Raw genomic sequence first — 26,615 nt, 5'->3', positions numbered from 1 at the left:
GTTTATTTTTGGTAAGGCCTGAAATAGGAAATGGATTGTTGGCAATGAGATCGCTTTTATTGCCGCTTGCCGGCCAAGCCAAAACAAATACGTCATTGTCCAACCCAGTGGTTCCTTCTTCAGTTTGGGAAATTGGAATGAACTGAGAGGAAGACCAGTGTTACGGTGTTGACGGAAAAGAAAAGGGGCCCCAAGTGCCTTTGTACTCTTCTGCTTCTCCTGGACAATGTCCTGGTGGAAAGGAGGGATGGTGGCCACCGGGCAGGTCCTGCTCCATCACAGCATCTCCTGCCAGCCCCATCCACTGCTTCTCCTCGCTCATGGGAGGCTGTGCAATGTGCTTAATCAAGCCATCACATTGTCAGCAAAAACCTCTGACCTGTCTGTTGGGGATGGTGACTTTTTGGAAGGTGGCTTCTCACGGTGGCTTCAGAAGAAAGTGGTTTCTGCTCCATCCTGGATGAGCAGAAGACCTGGGTTTGGTCGGCATTACGCTTCCTCCTGTGACTGGGTTTAGCTGTTTTTCCTTTGAGGTCAAAGGTTTCTGTGTGTCCAAGAGACTGGTGGAAAGTGGCTAAGAAAAGCAGGTGTATTTACGTTATGTATGATCTTTCTCATGGAACTCAGAGGTGCAGGGAAATTGTTTTATGGTTTTCAGCCTCTGCTGCTTTGTGGACACTTAAACAAAGTTGGTGTCTATCACAAGGTGCCATCAGTCAGAGACACCAAAATGTGGTGGTGGTAGGAAAGCCTGCAGGCCACGGCAGGATGTTTAGAAAAGAGATCCATGGACACACTATGCAGAGAATTCAGCTCTCAGTGATGCTGAGGTGTGGCAATGCCTCATCCATTGTGATGGTGATGGCCCGTGGCATCACAGGACTTTTCTTGGAGAAGCACCTGACCCAACTGAGCTGGCAGGACTCTGCTGAAAAGAACCTGGAGGCTACAGTGGACCTCAGGTTGAACATCAGCTTGTGGTTGCTCTTCTCCAGAGAAAGGCAAAGCCCATAGTGGGGGATACTGGGAAGGAAGCTGCTGCTTCTTCACCTGGTGGAGGGGCCTCCCAGTTCAACAGGGATGTGAAAAAACTGGAGAGGCCTGGGGGAGGGAAACCAACATGGTCATGGAGCTGGAGGACATTGCACCAGGAGAGGTGGGGGAGGCTGGGCTGGGTTAGCCTGGCCATGAGGAGGTGAAGGGGGACTGAGAGCAGCCGACCGCTGCAATGATGGAATCAAATCCTTCTTGGTGGTGCTGGATGATGCGATGGGGGACAACAGCCACTGACCCGCTTGGGAGGTTCAGATTTGACCCCTAAGAAAATTCTTCCCCAGGAAAGCGGCACAGCCTGGGACGGTCACTGGGAGCTGGGGATGTCCATTCTTACACATCCTCAAGGCGCAGCCAGACAACGCCACAGCTGTCCTGACATGACGTATGGCTGCCTGGTTGGACTGGAGCCTCATGCCAGGACGTGTGTCTGTCTGTGACGCAGGATGTTGTCTTTCCCTGGGGTCTGCTCGCTCGCAGGCTCAGCTCTGGCTTGTTGGGGCTGTGGTGGGAGCCTGTGGACGGGCTCAGGCCTGGGTGAAGCTCTGCTGTCTCAGGACAGCCTGGGCACTGGGGCGAGCTCGCGGTGCTCAACGTCCCTGCAGCACCAGCCCCAGCTCTGCTGCCTGTGCCTGTGCGAGGACGTGCCCTGAGAAAGCCTGGGGATATCCCAAATTCACCCTGCTGGGTCACCATCATGAGCACTGTGGCTGGTTCTCCCCAAATGCTCTTCAGTACTAATATGAAGAGATTTGCACAGAATGGTGTGATGTCTGCAATAACGTCTTTCCTCTTTAATAGTATTTAATTTTGCACTTTTCTTGCCTGAATTTGACTCCTTTTCTTCTTCTAGGCCTTTATGAGCCTTCTGGAAGCCTCTTTTGTTTCTCCAATGGCCTCTGCAGTGGAGTAAGAGGAGCTTTGATGCTGTCCCAGGTCTCACAGGCTCAGTGTGCCTAGTTTTCTATTGATTTTGTCAATTTTGGCTTTGATGACGTTGAGCTGATTCATCACTTTCTGTTACTGTATTGCGTGATGTCCCAGGAGTGGCTTCGGCCGTTGTCCTTCATCATCTGCTAAGCAACATCAACAAGTCACATGATGTCCAATTCCTTTTATTCTTCAGCTTTTTGCTGTGAGACGATGCTTCCCCAGGCAGTGTCAGACACTGCGCTGGCACCAGCTCCAGCTACACAATGCTGAGCAATGCCAAGGACTGTGCCGGAGCCCCATCTCTGAGTACCATGCTGACCGGGCTGCTGTCACGGTACCAGGTGGCCTCATCCCACCCTGGTGTCCACCAGCTGCCCTCCATCACCTTTCTTCCTGGAAAGGGCTGTGGGGCATTGGAACAGGCTGCCCAGGGCAGTGGTGGAGTCACGATCCCTGGAGGGTTGAACAGACGCAGATGAGGTTCTCAGGGACGTGGCGTAGTGGTGGACTTGGCAGTGCTGGGTTAACGGTTGGACTTGATGATCTTAAAGCTCTTTTCCTATCAAAATGATTCTGTGAATCTATGGTTCTTCTCCTGGGACACCGTTCCCCACCGTGGGCAGAGCTCAGGATGGCTCCATGGTGGGCACCAGTTCTCCTGGCTCCCAGTTCCCGCTTTCGTTTCTGGTGGCCAGGAGGGTCCCCCCAGCTGCAGCTCCTCGGGCAGAGCTGGGCAGAGCTGGGCAGAGCTGGGCAGAGTGGTGGGTGCTGCGGAGGCTCCGGCTGAGGCTGAAGGAGCCTGGCAGGGGCAGAGCTGCTGCCCCCAAGGACCCAGCATCTCCAGCTCCGCAGGCTGTGGGCCCTGGGCACACACCGGCACCGGCAGGACAGGCAGAGCTTTGCTGCCACAGTCTCCTGGGCCAGGCAGCACCCTTACTGCACACCCGGCTGTGACAGCGAGCATGGGCAGCGTGCAGGCAGCGTGCAGGTAGTGTGCAAAGTGCAGGCAGAGAGCAGGCAGAGCACAAGCAGCAGGCAGACAGCTTGCAAAATGCACACAGAGCACACAGGCAGCACACAGGCAAACGGCAGAAGCATGTAGGTAGTGTGCAGGCAGGGTGCAGGCAAATTGCAGGCAGGACTCCTCAGGAATCTTGGGCAGAAGCTATGTGGGAGAAAGTCCATCTCATCTGGCCCCTGGGCTTGTCCCAGCCTTGTCCCCTTGGCAAGTGGGTTAGAAAACTGGGGTCAGAGCCCTGCACCCCACTGCCAGCTCCCCATGTTCCCCCACATTTGTGTCCCAGCACCCTGAGCACCCAGCCAGGGATGGGCTCTCTTTGCCAGATCCCTCTTGAGCTCCAGGGGCCAATCCTGGCTACAAGACCAGTGTGCTCCCTGGGGCTCTTGCTGGGCTGGGGGAGGATGCTGGATAGAGGGGGATGGAGGGGCTCCTCATCTTGCCGCCAGGGCTGGTCTCTGCTGACAGGTAAGCACGTAGCAGCAGCCGCAGCGGGGATCTGCCTCCCTGTCTGCCACCACCTGTACCTGCTGCCAAGTCATCCACCTCCCCACCGCACCTGCTCAGGACCGGGCTGAGCACCCGAGCGAGACAAGGTCATGCCCGGCATGTTGCCTGTCTACAGGGATCCTGAGGCACAGAGAGACGGCACCCAGCTGTGTAAGAAATACATTTTTATTAGGAAAGCGCTCTACAGAGGTGCCAGGCTCTGTCGTACCAGCTGATCCCTCCAACTCCGCTGGATGGGATGTGAGACCCTGAAGGACGTCCAGCTCCGGCCAAGAACAGTGCTTTCCTTCTGGCCAGAAGCAGCCCCGGGGCGGAGGGGAAGGTGGCATCGGTCGAAACCAGCTCGACCCCACTCCAGGCACGGTGCGGCTGCGGTGGGACTGGCAACGTGGAGCCGTGCCTGGAGCCCAGGGTGCTGGAACACGGGGTTTGCTGCTGGTGATGGAGCAGGGCAGATGCCCGGCCATGCCCTGGGTGCCGAGCAGCAGCACCTCCCTCTCCCATGCACCACGAGCTGCACAGACTGGAGTGGGGTGCGGGAAGTGAGCGGCTCCGTTACTGCAGAATATACCGTGGGTACGCCTAGTACAACAAGCGCTGCTTATGCGATTGATAATACTGCTACAAAAAAGTGGGGGGATATGCCAGGCATGGACCCCCCAGGCTGGCGGCTGGGCCGGCTCCCTGCGGTGCTGCCCTGCCGGGAGGGCAAGCAGCCAGAGCCGGGCAGGGAGCAGGCAGCAGGTGGGGAGGACCAGGTCCTGGGGCAGGGGAGACTAAAGGAAAAAGGGGAATGAGAGAGACAGAGCGGGGGAAAACGGAGGCTCAAGGCCCTTCCAGTGCCCCCTGCCCAGCCCAGACTTCCATGTCCACCGGCTATGCCAGCAAACGTCCTTCCTCCCGGCGCACGGCCGGCGTGGGGCCGGTGCCCGGCTCCGGTCACTGCACAGCCTGCGCGGGCACAGCGGCTGCTCGGGGTGGCTCCAGGCTGGCTTCTCGGCTTTTCTTCCTAGGAGGCTTTTTAATGGGGGTTTTCTTGGCCACTTGCTCGCTGGGGAGAGCCTGCTCATGGCTGCTGCTGGTGCTCGGCTTCTCCACCCGCTTGGCCTCCCCAGCCGCTGGCTCGGCCACCCCGGGGATCAGTTTTTGCAGGTGGGGAGAGGTGGGCAGCAAGGGCTTGCTGGTCTTCTGGCCGCCGGCGGCCGCCGAGCGCTTGGCTTTCTGTGGAGGGGTTGGCTTCTCCCGCTGGGCACCCACCCCGTTCACCCGGGTGCCGCCGTCCCCCTTGTTGAGGCTTTGAGTCTTTTCCTTCAGCTGGGCGGCCAGCTCGGAGGCCAGCTGGGGATGGAGGGGCTCGGAGCGCGGTTTGCTGGTGCCGGGGCTGCGGGGAGCATCCTTGTTGTCCCCAGCCCGCCGCTCCGGCTGGAATGCACCCATCTTTCGGAAGGCGTTCTGCACTGCCCCGTTGATGTTCTCTGTTGGCTCTGAGCCAGTTTTGTTCCTCTGCTTGGGTTTGGAGGGCGACTGGGGCTCCCCGGTAAGGCCAGCTTTGCCCTCAGGGACGCTGGGATCCTTCGGTTGCTTCTGTGCTTTCTCCTTGCCCCGCGTGCTGCCCTTCTCCTCCGCTCTGCCCTGCACACCGGCTGACGTCTCACTTGGGCTCCTCTTCCTCTTGGCCAAGCCCTGGCCGTGCTCGGGGCTGCCGGACCGGGTGGCTGCTGGCTCCGGGGACCGGCTGGGCGCCGGCAGCGAGTTGGACTGGCTGGAGTTGTACCTGCCGTGGATCCAGGAGACTTTGGGCTTCGTGGCTGGGTCTGGAGGACGGGGTTTGGTCCTCTCTGGGGATGGTGGCTTCCCAGGGCTGCGGGGCTCCGTGGCGGCATCCTCCTCCTCCTTGGACTGCTTGGAGAGACGGGCGACCCGGGCGTAGAGCACGGCGCCGGCCGAGCCCGAGCCGCAGGAGGACCGCTCGCTGTCTGAGGACTTGAGCAGGGGCGTTTCGCTGCTGTCGGCTGGGAAGGCTCTGACAGAGCCTGTCTCCTTCAGGAAGGTGTATTCACCTGCTTCTTCCCCGCTGGCTGGGGCCACCAGCTTGTCCCCAGGGCTGGCAGGTGTCCCCCTGTCCCTGCTGTCACCCACGCTCTCTGTGGGAAGAGAGCATGGGGATGTCAGATGGGGATGTGCCGGTGAGGGGAAGGACTGAGATGCTCCCGCAGCACAGTGGGACAGCATCTCACCTGGTTCCCCCCCCCACCCCACTGTGTCCCCAGGTCCCCCTGTTCCCTCCTCCCAGGCAGAGACCCGGGCACTAGAGAGCTCTTAAAACAACCCTGGAGCAGCCAGTGCCAGAGGAGGGAGGTCTGAAACTGTGGGAGGCAACACTGGCACCTGCTTCCCTTCCTGGGGCGTGAGGAGGCAGGGTGGCAGGGTCCCCACCGTGCAAGGGTGACATCTTTCCACTGAGCAGGAGGTGGCCTCTGGCAATGACCCCAAAGTCCCCCAGGGAAGTGTCTGTCCCCCTGCTCACCTTCGTGGGGGACGCAGTACACCGGCCCCTCATCTGTGGTGTCAAAGGAGGAGAAGGAGCCGCGGGATGACCAGGATGGGGAAGGCTGCTCCACCACCGAGGGCGGCTCGATGAAACTGCAGTTCAGGGTGTTCTCCAGGTCATGGTGGGCCACTGCGAGGGCAAGAAACTGCTGTCAGCGCCCATCCTGCCGGAGCCCCCTGACCCCCATGTCAGACAGGAGGGTGGGATGCTGCACAGCTCCCTCCCCCCGCCCAATTTGACAGTGGGTGTTTGGGACAGGGACAGCATCCTAGGCACGGGGACAGGGACAGCATCCCAGGCATGGGGACAGCATCCCAGGCATGGGGACAGGGACAGCATCCCAGGTACAGGGACAGCATCCCAGGCACAGGGACGGTATCCCAGGCATGGGGACAGGGACAGCATCCCAGGTACAGGGACAGCATCCCAGGTACAGGGACAGCATCCCAGGCATGGGGACAGCTCTCACTGTGCATCTTCACCAGGTCCCCCAGCCAAGCGCCCACTGAAGTCACCAACCAGCAGTGGTGGTGACCAGCAACCCCCATGCTTGGGGACAAGTGGCTGTGGCCAGCAGAGCCCAGGCAAGCCTCACACCTCCCGTCTGTCCCCCCTCTCCATGGCAGGTCTCCAACTGCCCAAATCGAGGATGCACATGGTGGACGCACAAGCCACCCAGACCCCTGGGCCCCACAAGGACCCAGTCAGTGTCCCGGCGGTCACCATGAGCTGTGCAACCCAGCACAGCCAGAGCAAAGAAAGTCCTGGTGCTGTGACCATCCCTTTCCTGGGGAAAGAAATGAGCTGCTGGTTTTAATTGCAACAAATTTCTATTTCAGCATCACTGTTTGCATTTTCCGTCTCCTTCTGCACAAGGGGTTAGAAGGATGGTAAAAGGATGCCTATGGCAGGGGGATGTGTATAACCATTTTTCCCTTTTGCCACTTTCCAATTTCCCAGCTTCTCCCAGCCCAAAGCCGAGGAGGAACGTTCTCCCTCGTGCCAGCACTGCCCTCTTTGCTGCGGGGCTGCCCACAGGGAAACCCAGCAAAGGAGAAAAACCACTGGAGAGGAAAAACTTGTTAAATATATTTTCAGTTTCAACAGTTATAAAAACCCAAAAGCTGAACAGTGGCAGTTGTCCGGCCTGGGAGGGACTGGTGCTTCTGTTTCATCCTTTTTAGAGGCTTTTTGTTGGGTAAGTTCATTTGCCAAACAACGGGGCTTCCCTGAGCACCCACAGCTTCAGCATCATTATCAGGGCACCCCCAGGACGTGGGCAGAGGGGACTGACCCCCCCCAGGAAGCTGGACATCACTAGATGCCCTTGTCCCCCCCACCCGCTGGCTTTTGTCCCCTGGGGTGGTGGCAGCGGCAGAGCCCTGCTTTGCAGCAGGGGCCGCAAAACCCAGGCGCAGGGCAGGATCCCCCTGCTCAGCTGCTGTATATCGACATTTCCAGGTATTTGTAACCCCTGCCTGCGCATCCCAACCATTTAAGTAGTGCTGCAATTTCCTGTTCAGACTGTTTGATTCTTGCACCACGTCCCTGTTTTACAATAAAATAACTCTTAAGTGTTACTGGGATGCCCACTGGAACATTTATTCTTTATTAGGGAATCTGGCTTCAGAGATGCAAGCTCATGAAAATGACGGCAGCGATGCACGCTCGCCCCTGCATAGTTTGGCTTCTTGGAGAAAGGGAAAAAAAAGTGTCGATATTTAAAGAGCAAATGGCCTGGAGAGGGGGAAGCAGCAGTTTCAACATGGCTTTCCTCGTAATAAAAACCAAAAAGGGAAAATTGAAAGCAGCCGGCTGGAAGCGGATGAAGGGAGATGCTTCCTGAGAGGGGCGTGACGGGCGGCTGGGACTCGCAGCCGTGAGGTGTCTCTGGGGCTCAGTGAGACCCGGGATGTGGCCAAAGGATCAAACGAGGACGTGCAGCGCACCCAGAGCCGGGTGCTGCCTGGTCCCCTGGGGTTTATCCCCCTTGGCCGGTACACCATGGGCTGATGGGGCTGGGGGAAACATGGAAGCTTCCCACAGGTCCTCTCCTGCTGCTGCACCGCAAAAGCTCCCGGGCCCACAGCATGGGGGTGCATGGGGGTGTCGGCCACAGCCCTGCTCACACAGCAGCCCATCGCTGTCAGGACCGGGACAAAGTGGTGAGGAGCCAAGGAAGGGACACAGAGGGTGGCCCCAGAGCCCTCCTGGCCGCCCCATGCACCCCCGGTTCCCGTGGTCAGCACCACCTGGGGCTGTTGAGCTTGGCCACGGGGAGCAGGTGGGGTGGGGGGTGCGGAGCAGGACCGTGTGGTGCAGAGCTGGGCGGCCCCGGCACTGCGGGGTGGCACACAACCCAGACCCACGCTGGAACTGCCTGTGTCCTGGGCAACTGAACCCCATACCACCATTTCAGCTGGAAGAGACCCTCAGGATCATCAAGTCCAACCATAACATAACTCTAGCACTAAACCATGTCCCTAATAACCTCATCTAAATGCCTTTTAAACCCCTCCAGGGATGGTGACTCCACCACTGCCCTGGGCAGCCTGTTCCAATGCCCCACAGCCCTTTCTGTGGTGAATTTTTTCTTAATATCCAACCTCAACCTCCCCTGGTGCAACTTGAGGCCGTTTCCTCTGCTCCTGGCGCTTGTTCCTGGGGAGCAGAGCCCGACCCCCCTGGCTCCAAGCTCCTTTCAGGCAGTTCAGAGATCAGAAGGTCTCCCCTCAGCTCCTGTTCTCCAGCTGAACCCCCAGGTCCCTCAGCCGCTCCATCACACTTGTGCTCCAGCCCCTCACCAGCCTCATCTCCTCCTCTGCACTCTCTAGTATTTCAATGTCCTTCTGATGAGGGGGGGCCCAAAACTGACACCAGGATTCAAGGTTTGGCCTCCTCAGTGCCCAGCACGGTGGCACAATCACTTCTCTAGTCCTGTTGGCCACACTATTCCTGATACAAGCCAGGATGCTGGTGGCCTTTTTGGCCACCTGGGCACACGCTGGTTCATGTTCAGCCACTGTCACCAACACCCCCAGGGCCCATTCCAGCTGCTCTTCCCCAGCCTGCAGCGTTCATGGGGTTGTTGTGACCCAAGTGCAGGATCCGGCACTTGGCCTTGTTGAACCTCAGACAACTGGCCTCAGCCTAACGATCCAGGGGGTCCAGATCCCTCTGTAGAGCCCTCCTACCCTCTAGCAGATCAACACTCCCACCCAATTTGGTGTCATCTGCAAACTTACTAAGGGTGCACTTGATCCCCTCATCCACATCATTGATGAAAAGATTAAACAGAACTGGCCCCAATACTGAGTCCCGGGGACACCACTCATGACCGGCTGCCAACTGGATTTGACTCCATTCACCACAACTCTTTGGGCCCGGCCCTCCAGCCAGTTCTTTATCCACCGCAGGCACACCATCCGGGCCATGAGCTGCAGCTTCCATCTGCTGCCATGACACAGGGATGCCCAAACCTGGCACTGGGGCCGCTGGTGTCAGCTCAGGATGTGGCCACGTGGCTGCTGGCTCAGTGCAGTCCCAAGGGAGATGCTGTGGATCCAAAACTGGTGCCAAGGCTGGGGAGCAGCTTGCAAGGGGGGTACCTGGGGCTCCAGGCACTTGATGAGGCTTCAAAACCTGCTGCTCGAACCAAGGAGGTTCTACCACATATAGGCTTGTGCTGCTCATGACCATAGTCATGTTTGAGCCCAGAGGGGAAAACTCGGCCAGCACCAGTGAACGCAGGGCCACAGCAGCAGCTCTGCAAGGATGTGAGCAGTCCTGCAGCGACCATCTACCGGGTGTCCTCAGCTTTGGCCAGCACCAATTTCACCATGACACCCCCACAGAGTCCTGAGCAACTCCAGCTCTGAGCTGGGGTGTTTCAGCATCTGCTGGACCCTCCTGCTGGGGCAGGACCAACGTGGGGCACAGGCGGCCTCTGCCACCACGTACTGGCCACTGTGGCTTCCAGGCAGAGCCGATGTGGCACCATGGTCACTGGGCACCACAGGGACATGGCTTCCACAGGCACCCTGGCAGATCCCCCTTGCCCAGGGGGGACCCAGATTCAGCAGAGCTGGAGGCATCACCAGACCAGACTCCAGAGGGACCAGGGGCTGCAGAAACCCAGACCAGCTGTGTTGCGTAAGATACCACGAACATGAGTCAAGCCCTGACCGAAGCCTTTCCCTCCAGTGAAACAACAAGCCCCAGCCCCACAACCAGGCTCCGGAAATTGCCCCAGTCCTGCTGGGACCCCGAACCATCCCGAGCATCCCTCCGGCACCACTGCTGCATCCTCAGCCCTTCCCAGGGCTGCTGCCACCCTGTTTACACAGAGGAGCTGGGTGGGAGCCAGCCAGACGCAGGCAGCCCCGAGACCCCCCCCTGCCCTCACTACACACAGGCACCCTCTGTCCTCTCTGAGCCCTGCTCGGCCCCTTCCACAAACACGGCCTCTGTTATCCTTGCAGCAGGAATGTTTCTCCGGCCCCGGCGCACCCTGCTCCGGGGCAGGGCTTTGCTGTGCCCCGTGCAGTGAGGAGTTGTCCCCCAGCTTTGATGCTGGAGCTCAGGCACAGTGTGCTGGCACAGGGGCCACCTCCGTGCCCCACCCGGGATGGGGGATTTGGCTTCACAGCGAGCGCTGGGATGCGGCTGCTTGGGCCATCCCACTGGCATCGCACCCCCGGGAGGTGTGGGGCTTGGGGCAGGGGCACAGGGCTGAGCTCTCCCCGCACCGGCATCCCCTATGAGGCAGCAGATCCCCCTCCTCACGCTGGGGTGAGCGTGCAGCAGACCATGTCCCTCTGCTGCCGGGATGTGGGGGGCCCCTGACATCCCCAACAGTTCCAGGTCAGGGGCTCTGCTGGGTGCCAGCAGCCTCCTACAACCCCAGTTTGTGGCCGGGCAGTGTGGGGAGCTCACCCCACATCTCTGCCCCTCCATCCCACTGCGCGCAGCAGCAGGGTGGGCTCTGCCCCGCTCGGAGGCTCCTGCCCCGCGCACAGCTGGGGCAGGACCAAAGGGGCAAACAAGGCGTTTCACTGCAGTGGCGGGGAGCGTTCCTCTACCTGGGAAACCTAAAACCTCACAAACCTGCCCAGCAGAGCTCCAGGCAGAGCGAACCTGCCCTTGTGAAGCAAAACAATGCACTTTGAGATCCAGAACCTGCAGCCTGAGAAAGGGCTGAGCCCTGGCAAGCCAGGAAGCTCACACGGAGCATCGCCACAGTCCTGGGGACCCGCGTGTCCCCATCACTGCTCTGCCGTGTTCACAGTCCTGGCTTTGGGGCTGGAAAGGATGCCGTGAGTCACACACACTGCCCTGCCAGGAGTAAAGCCCCAGGGGTCTGGCTCTCTGCTCCCCCCCGGCCCCAGCACCTTACCCACGACCTTGGGCAACTTCTGGCGGCGCAGGGGGATGCGCGGGAGCTTCATGCTGATCCGACTGAAACGCCCACACAAGCGTCTTGGCGGTTTCTTGGCTGCTGCCGGGTCCTGGCTGGAGCTGCAAGAGAAGGTGACAGCTGCATCAGAGAGGCACCGGCACCCGCCCCATGGTGGGAACAGTCTTCACGGGGACACGGACAGAGCCAGGAGCTCAGGGATGCTGCAGATGCAAAGGAGGTTTGCGGAAGGGCCTGAGGCGGCTGTGGGGAGGGGGCACAGGGGGTCAGGGACACCCCAGGGCTGCTGCCAGCACTGGCCACCAGCTCCCACCACACCAGGATGCAGAGCAGGGCCAGATCCAGCCATGGCCACTGGCAGCCCAGCCCCAAAACACCCGCAATACTAGACCAATACCCTGTGAATCTTTAAATAAGTAAAAATCATCCCAACCCCAAACCAAATACGTGGCTTCTCTTTATTTGCTCTCTGGTTTTGAAGCCTCCAGGGGCTGACGTCTCAAGCAATTAACTGCAGCCACAGACAGGAGTGAGCAGCTTCATGTGTTGATGCAAGGCAACCTGCGACGTGCCCACTGACACCGCAGTCCCTTGGGATGCTCTGGCGAGGGACCGCTGCAGGGACAGCACCATGGCGACCCAGCTGTTTGGGGACATTGCTGAGTCCAGGAACACTGGGAGAGATGGATCTATTTTGAGTTATTTCCCCCTCCCCGTGTGATATCCCACCATGTGAGGCTGCGTTTGTGCTTTTATCAGTGGGATTATTACACGCAGCCCCCAGGCTCTCCAAGCCAGATGTGCTGAGCTGGGATTGAGCTGGGAAGGCTGCAAGGGGAGGCTTCCAGAAAATTCCTGTGCAGTGGCTGGTGGCACAAGGGGAGGCTTTCTCCTCAGCTCCCACCACGCGCTTGGTCCCTGCTGAGCAGCACAAGCTTCCCCCCTGCAGCAGGACTGTCCCAGCCCTGCCTCCACGGCGAGATGTCACCCAGTGCTGCTGAAACGCAGCTTCATCTCCATCTTGCTGCAGACACTCACCCTCCTGGCCCTGAATGTCCCCATGTGGGACAGCTGGCGGTGCTGCATCTCGTCACCCCCAGGTGTCACCCCATGGGTTGTATAAAGGGTTGTGGCCACATCTTGATGCCTTTGCTGTATTTTAGGGTTCCCTTTGCAGAGTGACTCCAGCTCCCTGGAGACTGGAGGGGACCTCGTGGGTCTCCATGAAGTGATGGACCAGAAGAGGGAAAGGAAGTTGGGGAGATGGGGCAGTGCATCCCCAGGCAGGGCTGACCCTGAGTGCCCCCACCAGCTCCTGGATGGGTGCTGCCCCGAGGACGCAGCCAGACCACTCAGACTCCGAGGATCTGTAGGCCACACAGTGCTGGGCAGGCAGCGCTGCTCTGCCTCAGTTTCCCTACAGCGTTGCTGTCCCGGTGTGGTCCCTGTAACCCCAACACTAGTCCCAGCCCCACACTGGGTGCAGACATCTCCAGCTCTCCCCAGACCCCCAGCTCCCCACGCTGCTCGAGTGCCACAGGATGGAGCAAGGCTCTTGTCGGTGACAACCAATGGTAAGACAAGGGGTAATGGGTTCAAACTGGAACACAGGAGGTTCCACTTAAATCTGAGAAGAAACTTCTTCATGGTGAGGGTGGCAGAGCCTGGAACAGGCTGCCCAGGGGGGTTGTGGAGTCTCCTTCTGTGCAGACATTCCAACCCGCCTGGACACCTTCCTGTGTAACCTCATCTGGGTGTTCCTGCTCCATGGGGGGATTGCACTGGATGAGCTTTCCAGGGCCCTTCCAACCCCTGACATTCTGGGATTCTGTGATTCATGGCAGAGCCCACTGAGAGCCCCCGCGCGCCGGCACTCACCCGCGGGCTTCGTCCTTCTTACGGCAGACGCAGCAGCAGCAGAGCAGGGACAGCAGGAGGATGAGGAGCAGCGCCAGCAGCGCTCCTGCCCCGATCACCCCCATCCGCTGGTTGGCCTCTGTAAGACAGAACCGGCCTCTCAGCCCGGTGACACCTGCGGCAGAGCCCCGTGCCCCGGCCCGTGCCCGGCACTCACCCATGTGGCAGGCGCCCGTCAGCGGGTCACAGGCGCCATCGTGGCAGCCACAGGATTCAGCACAGTTGGCTCCGTAGCGGCCGGGAGGGCAAGTCAGGTTACAGCTGGAGGGAAGGGGTCGGGTGAGAGCCGTTGTCACCTTGGCTGCGGCTCCCACCAAGCCCCCAGTGCTGTGAGTAAAAGTGGGGGACACTTCCCCAGCCCCTTCTGACACAGAACCCCACGCCCTGGAGAGCAGGAGCCCATCCCCCACCCGGTGGCTGAGCCCATCACTTGGGGGATTTGGCCCAGCTGGAGCTCAGATGCTCTCACCGCTCCCCATGCAGGGCTTCGCAATTAAGCACAGCAATTATGAAAGGTCATTAACCCAGCAGTCACATTTAAAGACACCCTGGTGTCATGCGCAGGGTTTCCAGCGTGGCTCAGCGGTGATGCGGCCGGGGCACCCCTGGCCCCCGCCCTTAGCCAGGCAGGACGGTGGCAGCCGCAATTTGGGAAAGTGAACAGATTGATTTCAGTTGTATTTTTTTGGCCTCCAGGAAGGAAAACACAACTAAGCAGCCCTGAGGCATCAGCTCTGCAAGGCGGACCCCCCTGATTCAGCTAAGCCTGGAGTCAAATCTCCACCGCTGGTGCAATGACCCCCCTGGGGGCATCACCAAGGCAATGGGGACACACATGAAGAGGCCCCAACCCACCAGCATCAAGGGCTTGAGCACAGAAAACATGCGCCAGGCACATGTCAAAGGAACCGGGGCTCTCGGTGTCGGTGGGACCACCCCAACCTGCCAGCCCAGCTGTGGGACAGGGACTGCAGTGCAGGACCCGGATGGATTTGGGGGATGCTGGCAGTGCTGCTGGGCACCAAACCGTCCACCAGCTGCTCCTCGGCAGCAGCGGTTACAGCCGTGAGGAGCCAGCGGATCCCGGCCCCAACGCGCTCCCCCGGGGCCGCAGCTGCCCCGGCCCTGGGCGCCGTGCCCGGAGGCGGCTCAGCCCATTTCACGCTCTGCAGACTTGCAAAGCGCCGGCGCGGCTGAGCATCGTGCCTGCCAGGTGCCGGGTGCCCGCCGGGACGGCGCTGAGCCCCCGCGGCCGCACCGGGCAGCTGCACCAGGGCAGCAAACGTGGCAGGATGGGAGCTGGGATATTTCCTCTGCAACCCAAACCTCACCCCACTATTTCTGCCCTGGGCTGAGGTTTTGGGAGAGCAGAGGGGGTGTTTTTTTCTAAGAGAGTCCAGGGGCCTCTGGCAATGCCAGATAAGCCACTTTTTGCACACCACAGTATTTTAGCAGTTTTTGCTGTAGCATCCTCCTGACGTAGAGCTGAGGGGACACTCCTGCACAGCGAGGACATCGCTTCTGCCTTCCTTCCAGAAATAATCTCCTTTTCAGCAAAATTATATGCTGCTGACAAAAACACTAGTTTGCACTTAGTCACAGGGATCCACCCAAGGACCAAGGGCGTCCCTGCGCCCACCCGGCGAGCACCGTCCAGCACAGCTCAGCCGTGGTTACAGCTCCGAGATGCTGCAACCCAGGACCCACATCCCCAGTGCTGTGTCGGGGTCTCAGAACAGATTAGCTCACGTGCTGTCCCCTGGCACCGTGCCGAAAGCATCCCCGCACACCCGCCCTGAGCCCCAGGGCCCGCTCTGCCTGGGCTACCAAAGGCACACTGGGCTGGCACCTGTGCCTAGCCAGCTCCTCCGGCAGCACAAGCGGTTGGTGAAGCCCCCCCAAAAAAACACCTAAAATGCAAACACTCCCTGTTTATAAGCCCTGAATGAAACACTGGCATGGGCAGGACACCAGCTCCGAACCCCTGTTGCTGCCATCACCCTTGAGTTAATTGCTGGGAACACCTGAGCAGCAGCTGGCAGGACCTGGGGAGGGTTTGCACGTCCCGGCTCGGGGGGAAACACTTTCCTCGCCTGTTCAAACAGCATTGCAGTCTCATGCTGGAAAAACCACCAGGGGATGTGAGCAGGACGGTGACGTCCCTGTGGCCTCTCCTTGGGCAGGGGGGACGATGTGGGGGCTCTTCCCGGGGGTGAGGAAGACCCTGGCCAGAGCTGCAGCTTGCAGCAGGAGCACCCCATGGATGCCATGCCCATGAGGATATCTGCTATTCTGGGATGTGGTTTTCTCTCTCTTTTCAGTTAGAAATTCCACTGTGGACTTAAAAAAACAAAAAGACCTAAACCGCCGTTTTGTCGACAGCATTTGTTTTTGCCAAACAATTTCCTAAAGCAAAACTCCCCACCTCGTGGTGTTACCTTGCTTCTAACGGCCCTGTGAGCGAGACCTTTCCCCTCCACTCCAAACACCATCCGAATTATTGCCCGCGAGAACTTCCACTGCAGGAAGCCTCACAGGTGGGAAACACACAGGACCCAAGGGCACAGGAGGTGCTGGAGCATCACCCATGCCCGCACCCCGAGGTGTTCGCCAGGGTCACTTACTAGGTGCCGTGGGAGCCGGGGTGGCAGAGACAGCGGCCGGTCTCGAAGTGGCACTGGCCGTTGACGCAGTCGCTGCAGACGAAGGCGCAGTTCTCCCCATATGTCCCATTGCGGCACTTGGTTTCACACCTGGGGAGGGATGAGGGCAGGTGGCTGCAGCACCCAGGGCTCAAGGGAACCTGTGGCACCCCCCAGCCCTGCGCCTGCGGGCAGGGAGATGGGGCTGTGTGTTGCCAGCCCCATTTGGGTGCTGCAAAGCCCTGGAACCAATCCTGGGCACAAGAAAGCATCCCAGATTGAGAGCTGAGCCTCTCCGCAAGCACCCACCATCACCTGGGGGCAGAGGTCTCGCAGGCTCCCTCCAGTCCCACAGCTGTGCCAGCGGGCTCAGCACATCCCTGCCCTCCCCTCCCAGCTGCAAACCTGCAGCCAGCCCTGCTCCTCGCCAGGAGCACTGGAGGCCGCGCACAGCTCCCCCGGCCCAGCTCCGTCCGTGCCCCCCACACTTACCTGTCTCCAATCCAGCCCGGGTTGCAATGGGAGCACCTGCCGTTGATGTGGTTGCAGGTGTGCCCGTCTTTGCAGGGGGGACAGAGCTGCTCACAGCCCTCACCATAGAAGCCGGGTGAGCAGGGCTGGTCACACTTGGTGCCGTTCCAGCCGGCCTCGCAGGTCAGGCAGCGCCCGTCCGCCACCGTGCACGGCTGCAGGCTCTTGCACTGCCCACACCTGCAACGGCCAAGGAGGGACCTGTCACCCAGTGCAGCATCCCCAAAACCTCCTGTCACCACTCCCTACCAAGCCCACGGTGCCGGATCAGGCCCAGCAGGCTCTGGGCACTCACCGTCTCCTGCAGCCTTGCCCGTAGAAGCCAGCCGGGCATGGCTCGCGGCAATACTTCCCCCGGTAGCCCGGCTCGCACGTGCAGGTCCCATCCACCTGGTTGCACTTGCCCTTGTAGCACTGGCAGTACCGGTCACAGCGGGGCCCGAACGTCCGCTCCCGGCACTGGCAGCGCCCCGTGAACTGCTCGCAGGGCGAGTTGTTGCAGGAGCACTGGTTGTTGCAGCCGCGGCCCCACCAGCCGGGCTGGCACAGGCAGTTGCCCGTCTGCTGGTCGCACTGGGAGTTGTGGCTGCAATAGCAGGAGCTGGAGCACTGGGGTCCCCACCAGTTGGGCTCGCAGGTGCATTTGCCCGTCTTCTGGTCGCACTTGCCGTGCTTGCAGAGGCAGACGTTCTCACACTTGGGACCCCAGCGGTTGGGGTTGCAGGTGCACTGGCCCGTCACGTCCTCGCATTGCCCATTGGGGTGGCAGCTGCACATCTCCTTGCAGTCGGGACCCCAGAACTGCCGGGGACATTCTGTGGGCAGAGCCATCAGCCCTGGCACTGCCCGTGGGACAACCCCACCACTGGGCACCAGTGGAGACCCCCAGTCCCAATGGGACCTCTTGACCACAGACCCCATCCTCCCAGCACACTGGATCTCAGAGGAGACCCCTCCAAAGGGACGATGCCCTGGGGACAAGGTTAGGGGACAGAAAAGAGCAGAAGAAGAGCATCTGCAGCTCCACCCCTGATGTTCTGCTCTGGAAAGTCACCCCAGATGAGTCACCACCTCAGGGCCGCCCTGGCAAAACCCCCTGAGGACACATGGGCACACGGTACTCACTGGTGTCGCAGTTGGCGCCGAAGTAGCCGTGGCGGCAGCGGCACTCGCCAGGCCTGACACACACCTCGTTCTCCTTGCAGGTGAAGTTCCCCTCGCACACAGCTGGACGGATGGACAGATAGACGGCATGAGCGCAGGTGCCACCGGGCACGTCCTTGCTAGCCCAAAACTCCCTCGGCCCCGCAGAGCAGGGGAAGGGCTGCGCCGTAGCTCTCTGGCTGCAGCTGAGCTGTGGCACCAGGACCATGCTGGCAAGTGGCCAGGCAGGCTGGATGGGACACTCACCAGGAAAATGCCACCAGCCTCCTGGCACCCTGTTCAGCTCCATCCCTGCCACCAGCCTCCTGCCACCCAGCGCGGCCCCGTCCCTGCCACCCGCTGCACCAGCAGCAGCGTCCCTCGCTCAGCTCTGTGCCACTGGCAGAGGCAGCACCAGGGGAGAACAGGGACATGGGTGGGGGTTGCAGGCAGCCACGAGCGCAGTCCCCCTGTCCCCCTCCCTGCACTCCTTATGGATGGCAGTGGTGTCACTGCCACCCCCACCACCGCCTCTCCCATGCAGGTCACCGGCCCCCAAAAGCCACCAGCCCCTGTCCTGCCGGGGCCCTGCCCAGCGGGGCAGGCGCAGGCAGGCGCAGGCAGCACCGCGGCGCAGGCAGGCACAGGCAGATCCCCCGTGGCCCTGGACAAGGCTCCTCAGCCACTGGGAGAGGGACAGCAGACCACCCACCCCATCCACCTTACCTGGGAGTTCTTAGACCTACGGTGATGGATACTATAGAAACCCCTAAAATAGACAGATTACACAGGTTAGGAGCAGTGAGTCTAGCGGTTAGAGCAGGCGGGGGCGAGGAGATGGGGCAGCTCACTGGCGGGACCGTCCTACCCGCACTGTCCTGGCAGGCCCTGTCCCGTCCCTTCCTGCCGGCTGCAGGCACTGTGTCCTGTTCCCGGTGCGCAGGCACCCATCGCATGCAGCGAGCGGTTACGAGGGCTCATGCACGGTGGGTTAGTTGGTTATGTGGTCTTCACCATCGGCTGCAAACTGATGAGCCTTGTGGCCAGCGTGTGGAGATCCTCCAGCTCTCCTGGGCAGGGCCAGCCCGGACCATGGGGAGCAGCACAGGAACCCCAAACCAGCCGCTTGCATCACCACGGCAGTGCAGGGGATGAGACCTCCCGGGGCTCCATGCTGAGCATCCCCGCCGGGCTCACCGGGACCCTAGTGAGGGCTGTGACACCCGGCGTGGCCCCAGCCAGGGCTGCCCAGCCTGCGGGCCCAGTGACCCCTGCCCAACAGCCAACCTGCCCTGGCAGCCGCTCCCCAGGTGGCCACGATGGATACAGGCTGGTCCTGGCGGCTTCTCCTCCACCGACAGCTCTGGCTTGGCTCCCCACACTGCTGCAGAACCCATGGGAACTCTGTGGGTCCCAGCCCTGCAGCTGCACCTTCCCTGTCCCCACACTTCACCCTGGGGGACACCTCACTGTTCACTGGGTCTCAGAGCAGCACCTCCAAATCCTTAGACCCAAAGCTGACTAACAGACAGAGAAATGCCCCAGCCTCGGAGCGCGGCTGAGGGTCCCCACGGAGGAGCCCACAGGGGGCTGGGGCAACCCAGGGCATCACTGTGGGGCAGGGGCTACCCCAGGGCTGGGCTCTGTGACCAGCACCCCAGAACTGGGGCTGAGCACCGTTCCATCCACACGCTGCTGGCCTCGAGCACCACGGGGAGGCAGGACACCCCCCGATGTCCCCGGGACAGGGGGTCCCCGCTGCAGGGCACGTCAGGGTGGCCCCTGGCAGTGGTGGTGAGGCCAGCAGGGCACAGCACAGGCTGTCCAATGAAGCAAAACACCGGTGCTCACCTATTAAGCACTCGCTTCCTTGTTGCCTCCATCCCGGGCAGCACGTGAGCACCGAGGAGCTGCAGAGGGAAGAAAAAGCACCACAAATGGTTATGACCCTCAGCAAGTCCTGGTCCTTCCCAAAAACCCACTGGGAACATCAATGCTGTGTCGGTGAGGGCTCTTGATTGCGGTCAGTTGAACCCTGGCCAGGGGCTGCTGCACCCCCACGGGGCCAGGGGAGCTGCCAGAGCACAGATCTGCTGGGGGCTCCCACAGGCACCTGCTTGAGGTGCTGGGAGTGAGGGCAGGACCAGTTTCTCCCATTAACTGGGAGTGATGAAATGAAGAAAGTCAGGTTTGCAACTGCTACTGTAAAAATAAAAAAGCCCCCCAAACACCCAAAAGCTGGGTAAAAAGGGAAGGCTCTAAATGTCCCAGAGGAAAACAAGTGCTCTGTGCCCGAGGGTCCGGCAAAGCAGCCGGCTCCCGGAATGGGGCGGCACAGTGCCCACAGACAGACACCCGGCTGCTGGATCTCCCTGCTCAGGGGGTGCTGCGGGGAGTGGGGGCCACACTGCCCTCCCCTGCCTGCTTGCACCCCCTGCCTGCACACCCCCTGCCTGCACACCCCCTGTCTTCACAACCCCCTGTCTGCACAACCTCCTGCCTGCTCACACCCTCCTTGTCTGCACACCCCCTGCCTGCACAACCCCTGCCTGCACACACCCCCTGCCTGCTCGCACCCTCCCTGCCTGCACACCCCCTGCCTGCACAACCCCTATCTGCACACCTCCCTGTCTGCACACCTCCCTGCCTGCACACCCCCCTACCTGCTCACCCCCTCCCTGCCTGCTCGCCCCTTCCGTGCCAGGTGCCAGCAGGACCCGGAGCAGAGTGGGAAGGATCCCTGCAGCACCTGCAACCCCCCCACAGGCAGCAAGTCCTCCCTGTGCTCAGCCCTGCCAGCACTGGGCAGCACGGCTTAGGGGACGCACATTTCTACCTGGCTGCTGCAGAAGGACCGAACATGACCCAAACCCTGGGTTAGCTGCTCAGGGGCCTGGGGTCAGCACCCCAAAGCCCAGAACCACCCTGCTGGTATGGCTGGAGTACAGGGGACGTCCCCCGCATATGAGTTGGGTGATGCCAACTGCAGGCAGCTGGGATGTGTCCCTGAACCTTTGGGTGTCCCGGAGTGCCATCGCCTCCACGAAGCATGGAATCATCAGCCAAAGTGGTTTTGGCACAAGCTTAACCCCAGCCAATACCAGGATGGGGTCTCAGACCCACCCAGAGGCTCAGCCAGAGATATTCAGATCCCTGTTGGCGTGGGACACACAGGGACATCTCACCCACACTGGTTCAATGACCTGCCAACCAAATGGCTGGGCGCTCACGATGCTGAAACCCAGGTGTGGGGGACATGCTCCCCATGCTGTGACACGGTAGGAACACCCCAGGCAGGGGAATCCCGCTCATCCCCGGGGTGTCCTGCTCATCCTTGGGGTGTCCCGTTCATCCTTGGGGTGTCCCGCTCATCCCTGGGGTGTCCCGCTCATCCTTGGGGTGTCCCGCTCATCCCTGGGGTGTCCTGCTCATGCCCAGGGTGACACACTGCCAGGTCCCTGCCAGCGATGGGAGCGATGCTGGAGGGTTATAAACGGCCTGAGCAGATGCTGCAGTCAAGCAAAACTTCACCCGGGCTGGTCCGGCGACGCAGCCTGGAATGCGTTCTTCTTTTTTTTTCTTTCCCTTTTCCTCTTTATATGTAACAAATGCAGAAGAGGAGGAGGAGACATCGAGGAAGTATTCGCTCGAAACCCAGCACAGTCACAGGACCACGTCTGGCTGCCAGACCGCCTTGTCCTGGGGCCGGGGAGGGAGCTGCCAGCAGCCCCCCGGCCAAACGCGGGTACCGGGGGCTGGCTGCAGCTCCCAGCGCCGGCCCCTCGGCGGGCAGCACCCGCGTGGCCCAGCCCGGGGCTCTGCGTCCCCCTTCTTGCAGCGGACGGTGAAAAATTGGAAAGGAGGCAGAAAAGAACCACAAAAATGATTCAAGGCCTGGAAAAAATGCCTTGCAGCCGGAGCTCAAAATAGCTCCATCTATTCAGCCCGCTGAAGCGGTTGCAAGACGCTGCGATCGCAGTCGGCACGTACCCCCCGCATGGGGAACCCGGGGCTGGAGTGGGGGCTCTGCTCCGGCTGAGCATGCGTGGGGGTGCACAGTGATAATGGCAAACAGGGCCCAACCATCCAACAACCCACCCGAGGAGCACGTGGGCTCGAGACAAGGGTCTTCTCTGCAAGGGGCTTCAGGCTGCCGTCCCCGAAAAGCTGTGCCGGGATGCTTGGGTGCAGGCAGGGAAGGGTCTGTGGTGCTCTGACCCTCCCACGGTGTGACCAAAGCATCTGCTGTCCCACCTGGGGTTGCTTTTGCCCCTCCACCCTTTAGAAATTCAGTGTTTGGTGGGTTTTAGATGAAACCATTGCAGGTTTGCACGGGGAAAGCCCTGCACTTGGGAAACCTCCTCCCTTGAAAGCTCAGCCTGGCCACCAAAACGGGCATCGTGGGTGATGCACCAAAAAGCATCACCCGTGATGAAAGCCCGAGCTGACAGCGGGGAGCTGGGAGCTGCCGAAACATGGTGGCAGGAGGGAAAAACCCTTTTCCTGCTGCGACCACCACCAGCTGGGACCACAGCCCACCCACCGCCTGGTCGGACGCAGGATTCCTGCTTATCTCTCCACCGATAGCTAATCTCTCCCTCACCGCGCCTGCCGATGGCGTCCTGCACCCCTTCACTCACCCCCGCCTCGTTTATCAGCAGCTTCGACAGCAAATAAACTGGCTGCTGTTGTAAGGAGAGGCAGCTGGGATGTGGCACTGGGTAACTGGTGCTCCCAGTGCAGCATGTGGACCGGTCCCTGAGCGCAGCCGGTCCCAGGCAGGGTCGGTGCTGGCTGCAGCGGGGACCAGCACCCACCGGGATGCGGGTCTGAAACATGTCTTGTGGTCTCATGGCTCCATGTGCCCTGTGACCACTGGAACTGGGATAACTGGGAGATGTGTTTAAAAGCTCGCTCCTGACCCACATGGACACGCCACCACTCACATGCACAGTGCAAATACGTTTTCTATTTCTTCTTCTTTTCTTCAAAGCACCACAAATACTGTGAAAAGATGAAAAGCTGCCTCCTAGGTATGGCCAGGGCTTGGGAGCCTTGCTGATGTGGAGGAAAAGGAGCAGGGACGCGGGCAGAGCCAGAGCTGAGACCTGCAGGGATGAGCGCTCAACGCCAGCGTTGTCCCCAGCGCATGTCACATCCTGCTCACATTGAGAATCAGCAGAACACAGAACCTCTGCACATGCTCTGGGGTCTCTACAGAGGCAGAATATTTTTCTTGTGGATTAACATCCCATGTTGCTCCCTGAAGCCTGGTGCCCTTTACTTACAGCTATGGAGAAGGCTCCTCACCCAGACCAGCACCGCCTCCCAAACAATGAGGAGTGGGCTCACACCCCTGAAAGCAAGAGAGAGACCTGGGGTGTGTCTGAGAGCTGCTGCCTGTGGTCCCACACAAGACGTCCCTGCTCTCAGCCCTGCGGGCACCCAGCATGTCCCCAAAGCCCAGAGCATTGCTGTCACCTTCCTCAGCCACATGGCCACCCCCAGTGCTCCCCGCCCCCCTGCTCCTCCTGAGCATCACCCCAGCACTGAGCTCCGTCTTTCTCCACGTCACCCATCCCTCCGTGCCACCAGCTTCCCCGTGTGGCGCACAGGGCTCTAGGGACAACCGGCTCCCAGCCAGTGGCATCCCCCACAGCCAACGCCGACTGCAGCTCCTCAACCCGAACCCAGCCCCTGGTGGGGCAGGGACAGGAATAGGATCGTGTACGTAAACAGAAACTCTTCAGGCAGAGAAAGAAAGGAAAAATAAGTTAAAAAACAAAGATTACCAAAAGAGAGCATTAATGAGAGCAGGAGATGAACAAAGCAATGGCCAGGCGCGCAGTGCTCTCATCAGCCTGCATCCCAAACGGCAGCTTCGGACAGGGTCACACCAACTTGTAACTGATTAGAAAAGAGCTTCAAATTTAAGAGCAAGTGGTACGTTGTATACAAAACTTTAACATCAAATAGCTCCCAAATATGCCCTTTTCTTCTTCCCTAAGTAGTTCCTCGGATTACTGCTCGCTAGCCAGGTCTCAGGAGGCTGCAGGAGTTGCTGAAGCAGAATCCTCCTCCTGAGCCCTCCAAAAGCCGCAGCTGAGGGATGCCTGCACGTGCTTGGCAGAGCCACACGGTCCAGAGTCCACCAGCAGCTCCACCAAGCCTGGGCAGGGGACACCCCGAGCCCTCGCCAGCCTGGCTGCCCCCAGCCCCAGGCACAGGGAATGACCTGCAGCACCTACCCCAGGTTCTTGGGGCCACCAAGGTGGGTTTGGATGGTGACACATGAGGTGTCCTCCATGCCAAGGGGAGCAGCACAGTAAAGACAAGGGTGGGTGCAAGGCATACGGGTGGGGAGAGAGAAAGGTTTGCAGAAGGGTGAGGGGTGGAAAAAGATGCAAACATCATCTCAGCTTCCTAGGGACCATCCTCTCCCCACCTTGTCTGCCTCCTAGGCTGTCTTCACGCCCTGTTCCACAGGAGGATGGACAACACCACCTGCCCATCCTGTGCGCCCTGTCCTGCTCACCAGCAAGTGCCTCTTCGCACCCCACATCACCCGTGGGTGGCACAGGGAGCGACTCTGAGCCCTGCGGCCCTGGGTGCAGCACGTCCCCCCACTGCATCCCGCAGGGATCCCTGCGGGGTCCCTGTGCGAGGGGGAGCACTCAGACACCCCATCCCCAGCCCATGGGGCAGGATGCTGGGAACGGGGGGACACTGCTCACATCCCCGCTGCCATCCCGGATGTGGTGGCAGTTTTGCAGGGAACCAGTCTGGCAGCTCATGGGCCACCGAGGAGAGACTGCTCCCCGCATCCTCCCCTGCGAGGAGCAGCTCGGCGCCAGGAGCTGCAGCCGCTCTGGCTCATGAAATGCCTCCTTCGGAAACTCAGCCTGTAATCTGAGGAGGGGGCACCAGCGCCCTGTGGCCCTGCTGAATGGAGCCATTATGCGGCCCCTCTCGCTTGCAGCACATGTTTTCCTCGTGGACTCGTCTGACCTCACGGGTGAGATGTAAAGGTGCATTTATGGCCTGGGCCCCCCATCAAGGGAGGGATCCTGCTCTCCCAGCTGGGAGGGAGTGGTGGTGGGCGCACTCCCCCCTTTGCTGGGGCCAGCCTGGCTGAGGAGCCTGCCCAGCACCAAGCCTGAGCGCTGCAGAGAAGCTTGGCCCGAGGTGACAGAGGTGATGCTCTGCAAAGCCACTCGTGGTACATGGAGAGTGCTGGGAGAGGGGATAAGGCACTGCCAGCTCCCGGGGCTCTGCCCTCGGCCAGACAGGCAGGATGTGACCCCTGGGACAGTCGGGCAGTGCCAGCACCCACTTTGTGAAGCCAAACCCAAGAGCCCTGGAGCTGCTACTCTGCCATCCCAAGCAGCTCCACCAGGATACCCAGAGCATCCTGCATCCTGCCAGCCCTGGCTCGTCAGTGGGACTGGCCCGGGGGGGCGGGACGGGCCCCTCATAGTGCAACCCGATCCCCGGAGGCACCCAGGACCGGCTCCACACAGCAGAATCGGCCCCGAGGGCGCAGGACCGGCCCCGGCGCACTCCGGACCGGCTCCCCGCAGCAGGACTGACCCAAGGGGCAGCAGGACAGGCCCCGATGTGCCCAGGACGGGCTCCCCGCAGCACGCCCGGGGCCCCTCACTCCCGGCCCCGCTCGGGCTGAGCTCCTCGCCCCTTCCCCGGCTCCCCCCGCCTCAGCTCCGCACAACACGGACTTTGTCTTGGAAGGCGCCCAGCGCCGCGACTGGCCCGGGGGAGGGGAGCGGCGAGTGTCCCCCCGCCCAGCGCCGCCGCACCCCACCGCGCCCCGGCCCCGACCGGCGGGTGGGGGGGTCCCGTCCCGCCCCGCCACACCTGCCCGCCCCGCCGCTCCTACCCGCCGGCCCTGCAGACGTTCCTGCCGCGGGGGCTCAGCTCCTGCGCGGCTCCGCGGCTCAGCACCAGCAGCAGCACCGGCAGCAGCACCGCGGCTCCGGCTCGGGCGCGGCGGGGCGGTCGCAGCCCACGGGCCGCCATGACCGTCGGAGCGGCGGGGCCCGGCTTGACCCAGCCCATCGCATACGGGGCCGGGCGCTCTGGCCCCCCCGCGCCCCGGCTCCGCGGTGCCCGGTACCCGCCCTGTCCTGGCTGCTGCTCGGCGGGCGGAAGCCGCAGTGCGATCGCTCCGCCGCCGCCTCCCCCGCGCCCCTCTCGGCAGCGGCGGGAGGGGCCCCGCCGCCAGCCAGGAAATTCCGCATTGGTTCCCCTGACGGCGGGCCAGGCTCCGGGGGCCGCCGGCCGACGCCTCCCCAGCCGCGGGGCAGCGCCGCCCCGACGGCCCCGACGGGCCCGGGGGTCTCTGCCGGGCAGGCAGCCCCGGGAAGCGGCGGAGGGTTTGCCGGGGGGCGAAGTCTGCGAAGTCCTGGCTTTCAGTTCAGCCCGGGGGTCCAGTAGCTCCCAGGTGCCCGGGGTCCAGCGGCTCCGGGGTCCGGCAGCATCAGGGACCAGCTGTCCCGGAGATTCAGCAGCTCCAGGGGCCTGACAGCTCTGGCCGTCCCAAGGGTCTGTCTGTCCTGGGTGCCTGACAGCCCTGGGTCTGCCCATCCAGAGGATCTAACAGTCCCAGGTGTGCAGTGGTGGTCTGGCAGTTTTATGTGTCCGGGAGTCCTGTAGCCCTGACTTGGGGTTCCAGCAGCTCCCGGAGCCCAGCAACCCTGGATGCCCAAGAGCTTCAGGGTCTGGTGGCCCCAGGTGCCCACCAGCCCTGGGATCCAGCTGTCCTGCGTACACAACAGCCCCAGAGTCTGGCTGTCCTGGTGGTTCAGCTGTCCTGCTCATCTGGCAGCTCTATGTGTCCAGCAGTCCTGGGTGTCCAACAGCCCCTGGACCAGCCTGTTGGGAGCC

At 61.2% G+C, this 26,615-nt stretch overlaps 1 protein-coding gene across 1 annotated transcript; it reads right to left on the bottom strand.

Moving 5' to 3' along the window:
• Positions 1-4,453: 4,453 nt before the first annotated feature.
• Positions 4,454-25,969, bottom strand: SCARF2 (scavenger receptor class F member 2; the record flags this gene model as incomplete). The annotated part of the gene is given in 12 exon segments (XM_080355067.1): positions 4,454-5,658; positions 6,042-6,194; positions 11,461-11,582; positions 13,360-13,477; positions 13,556-13,659; positions 16,023-16,151; positions 16,533-16,751; positions 16,867-17,386; positions 17,697-17,798; positions 19,566-19,624; positions 25,609-25,837; positions 25,840-25,969. Coding segments are annotated over 12 exon segments (3,090 nt in total).
• Between the last annotated feature and the right edge of the window lie 646 nt (positions 25,970-26,615).

Source organism: Nesoenas mayeri (genome assembly GCF_963082525.1).
Source record: "Nesoenas mayeri genome assembly, chromosome: 17".
Taxonomy (NCBI): Eukaryota; Metazoa; Chordata; class Aves; order Columbiformes; family Columbidae; genus Nesoenas; species Nesoenas mayeri.
The sequence above is the reverse complement of the archived record's forward strand: the minus strand, read 5'-3'. Positions and strand labels throughout refer to the sequence as shown.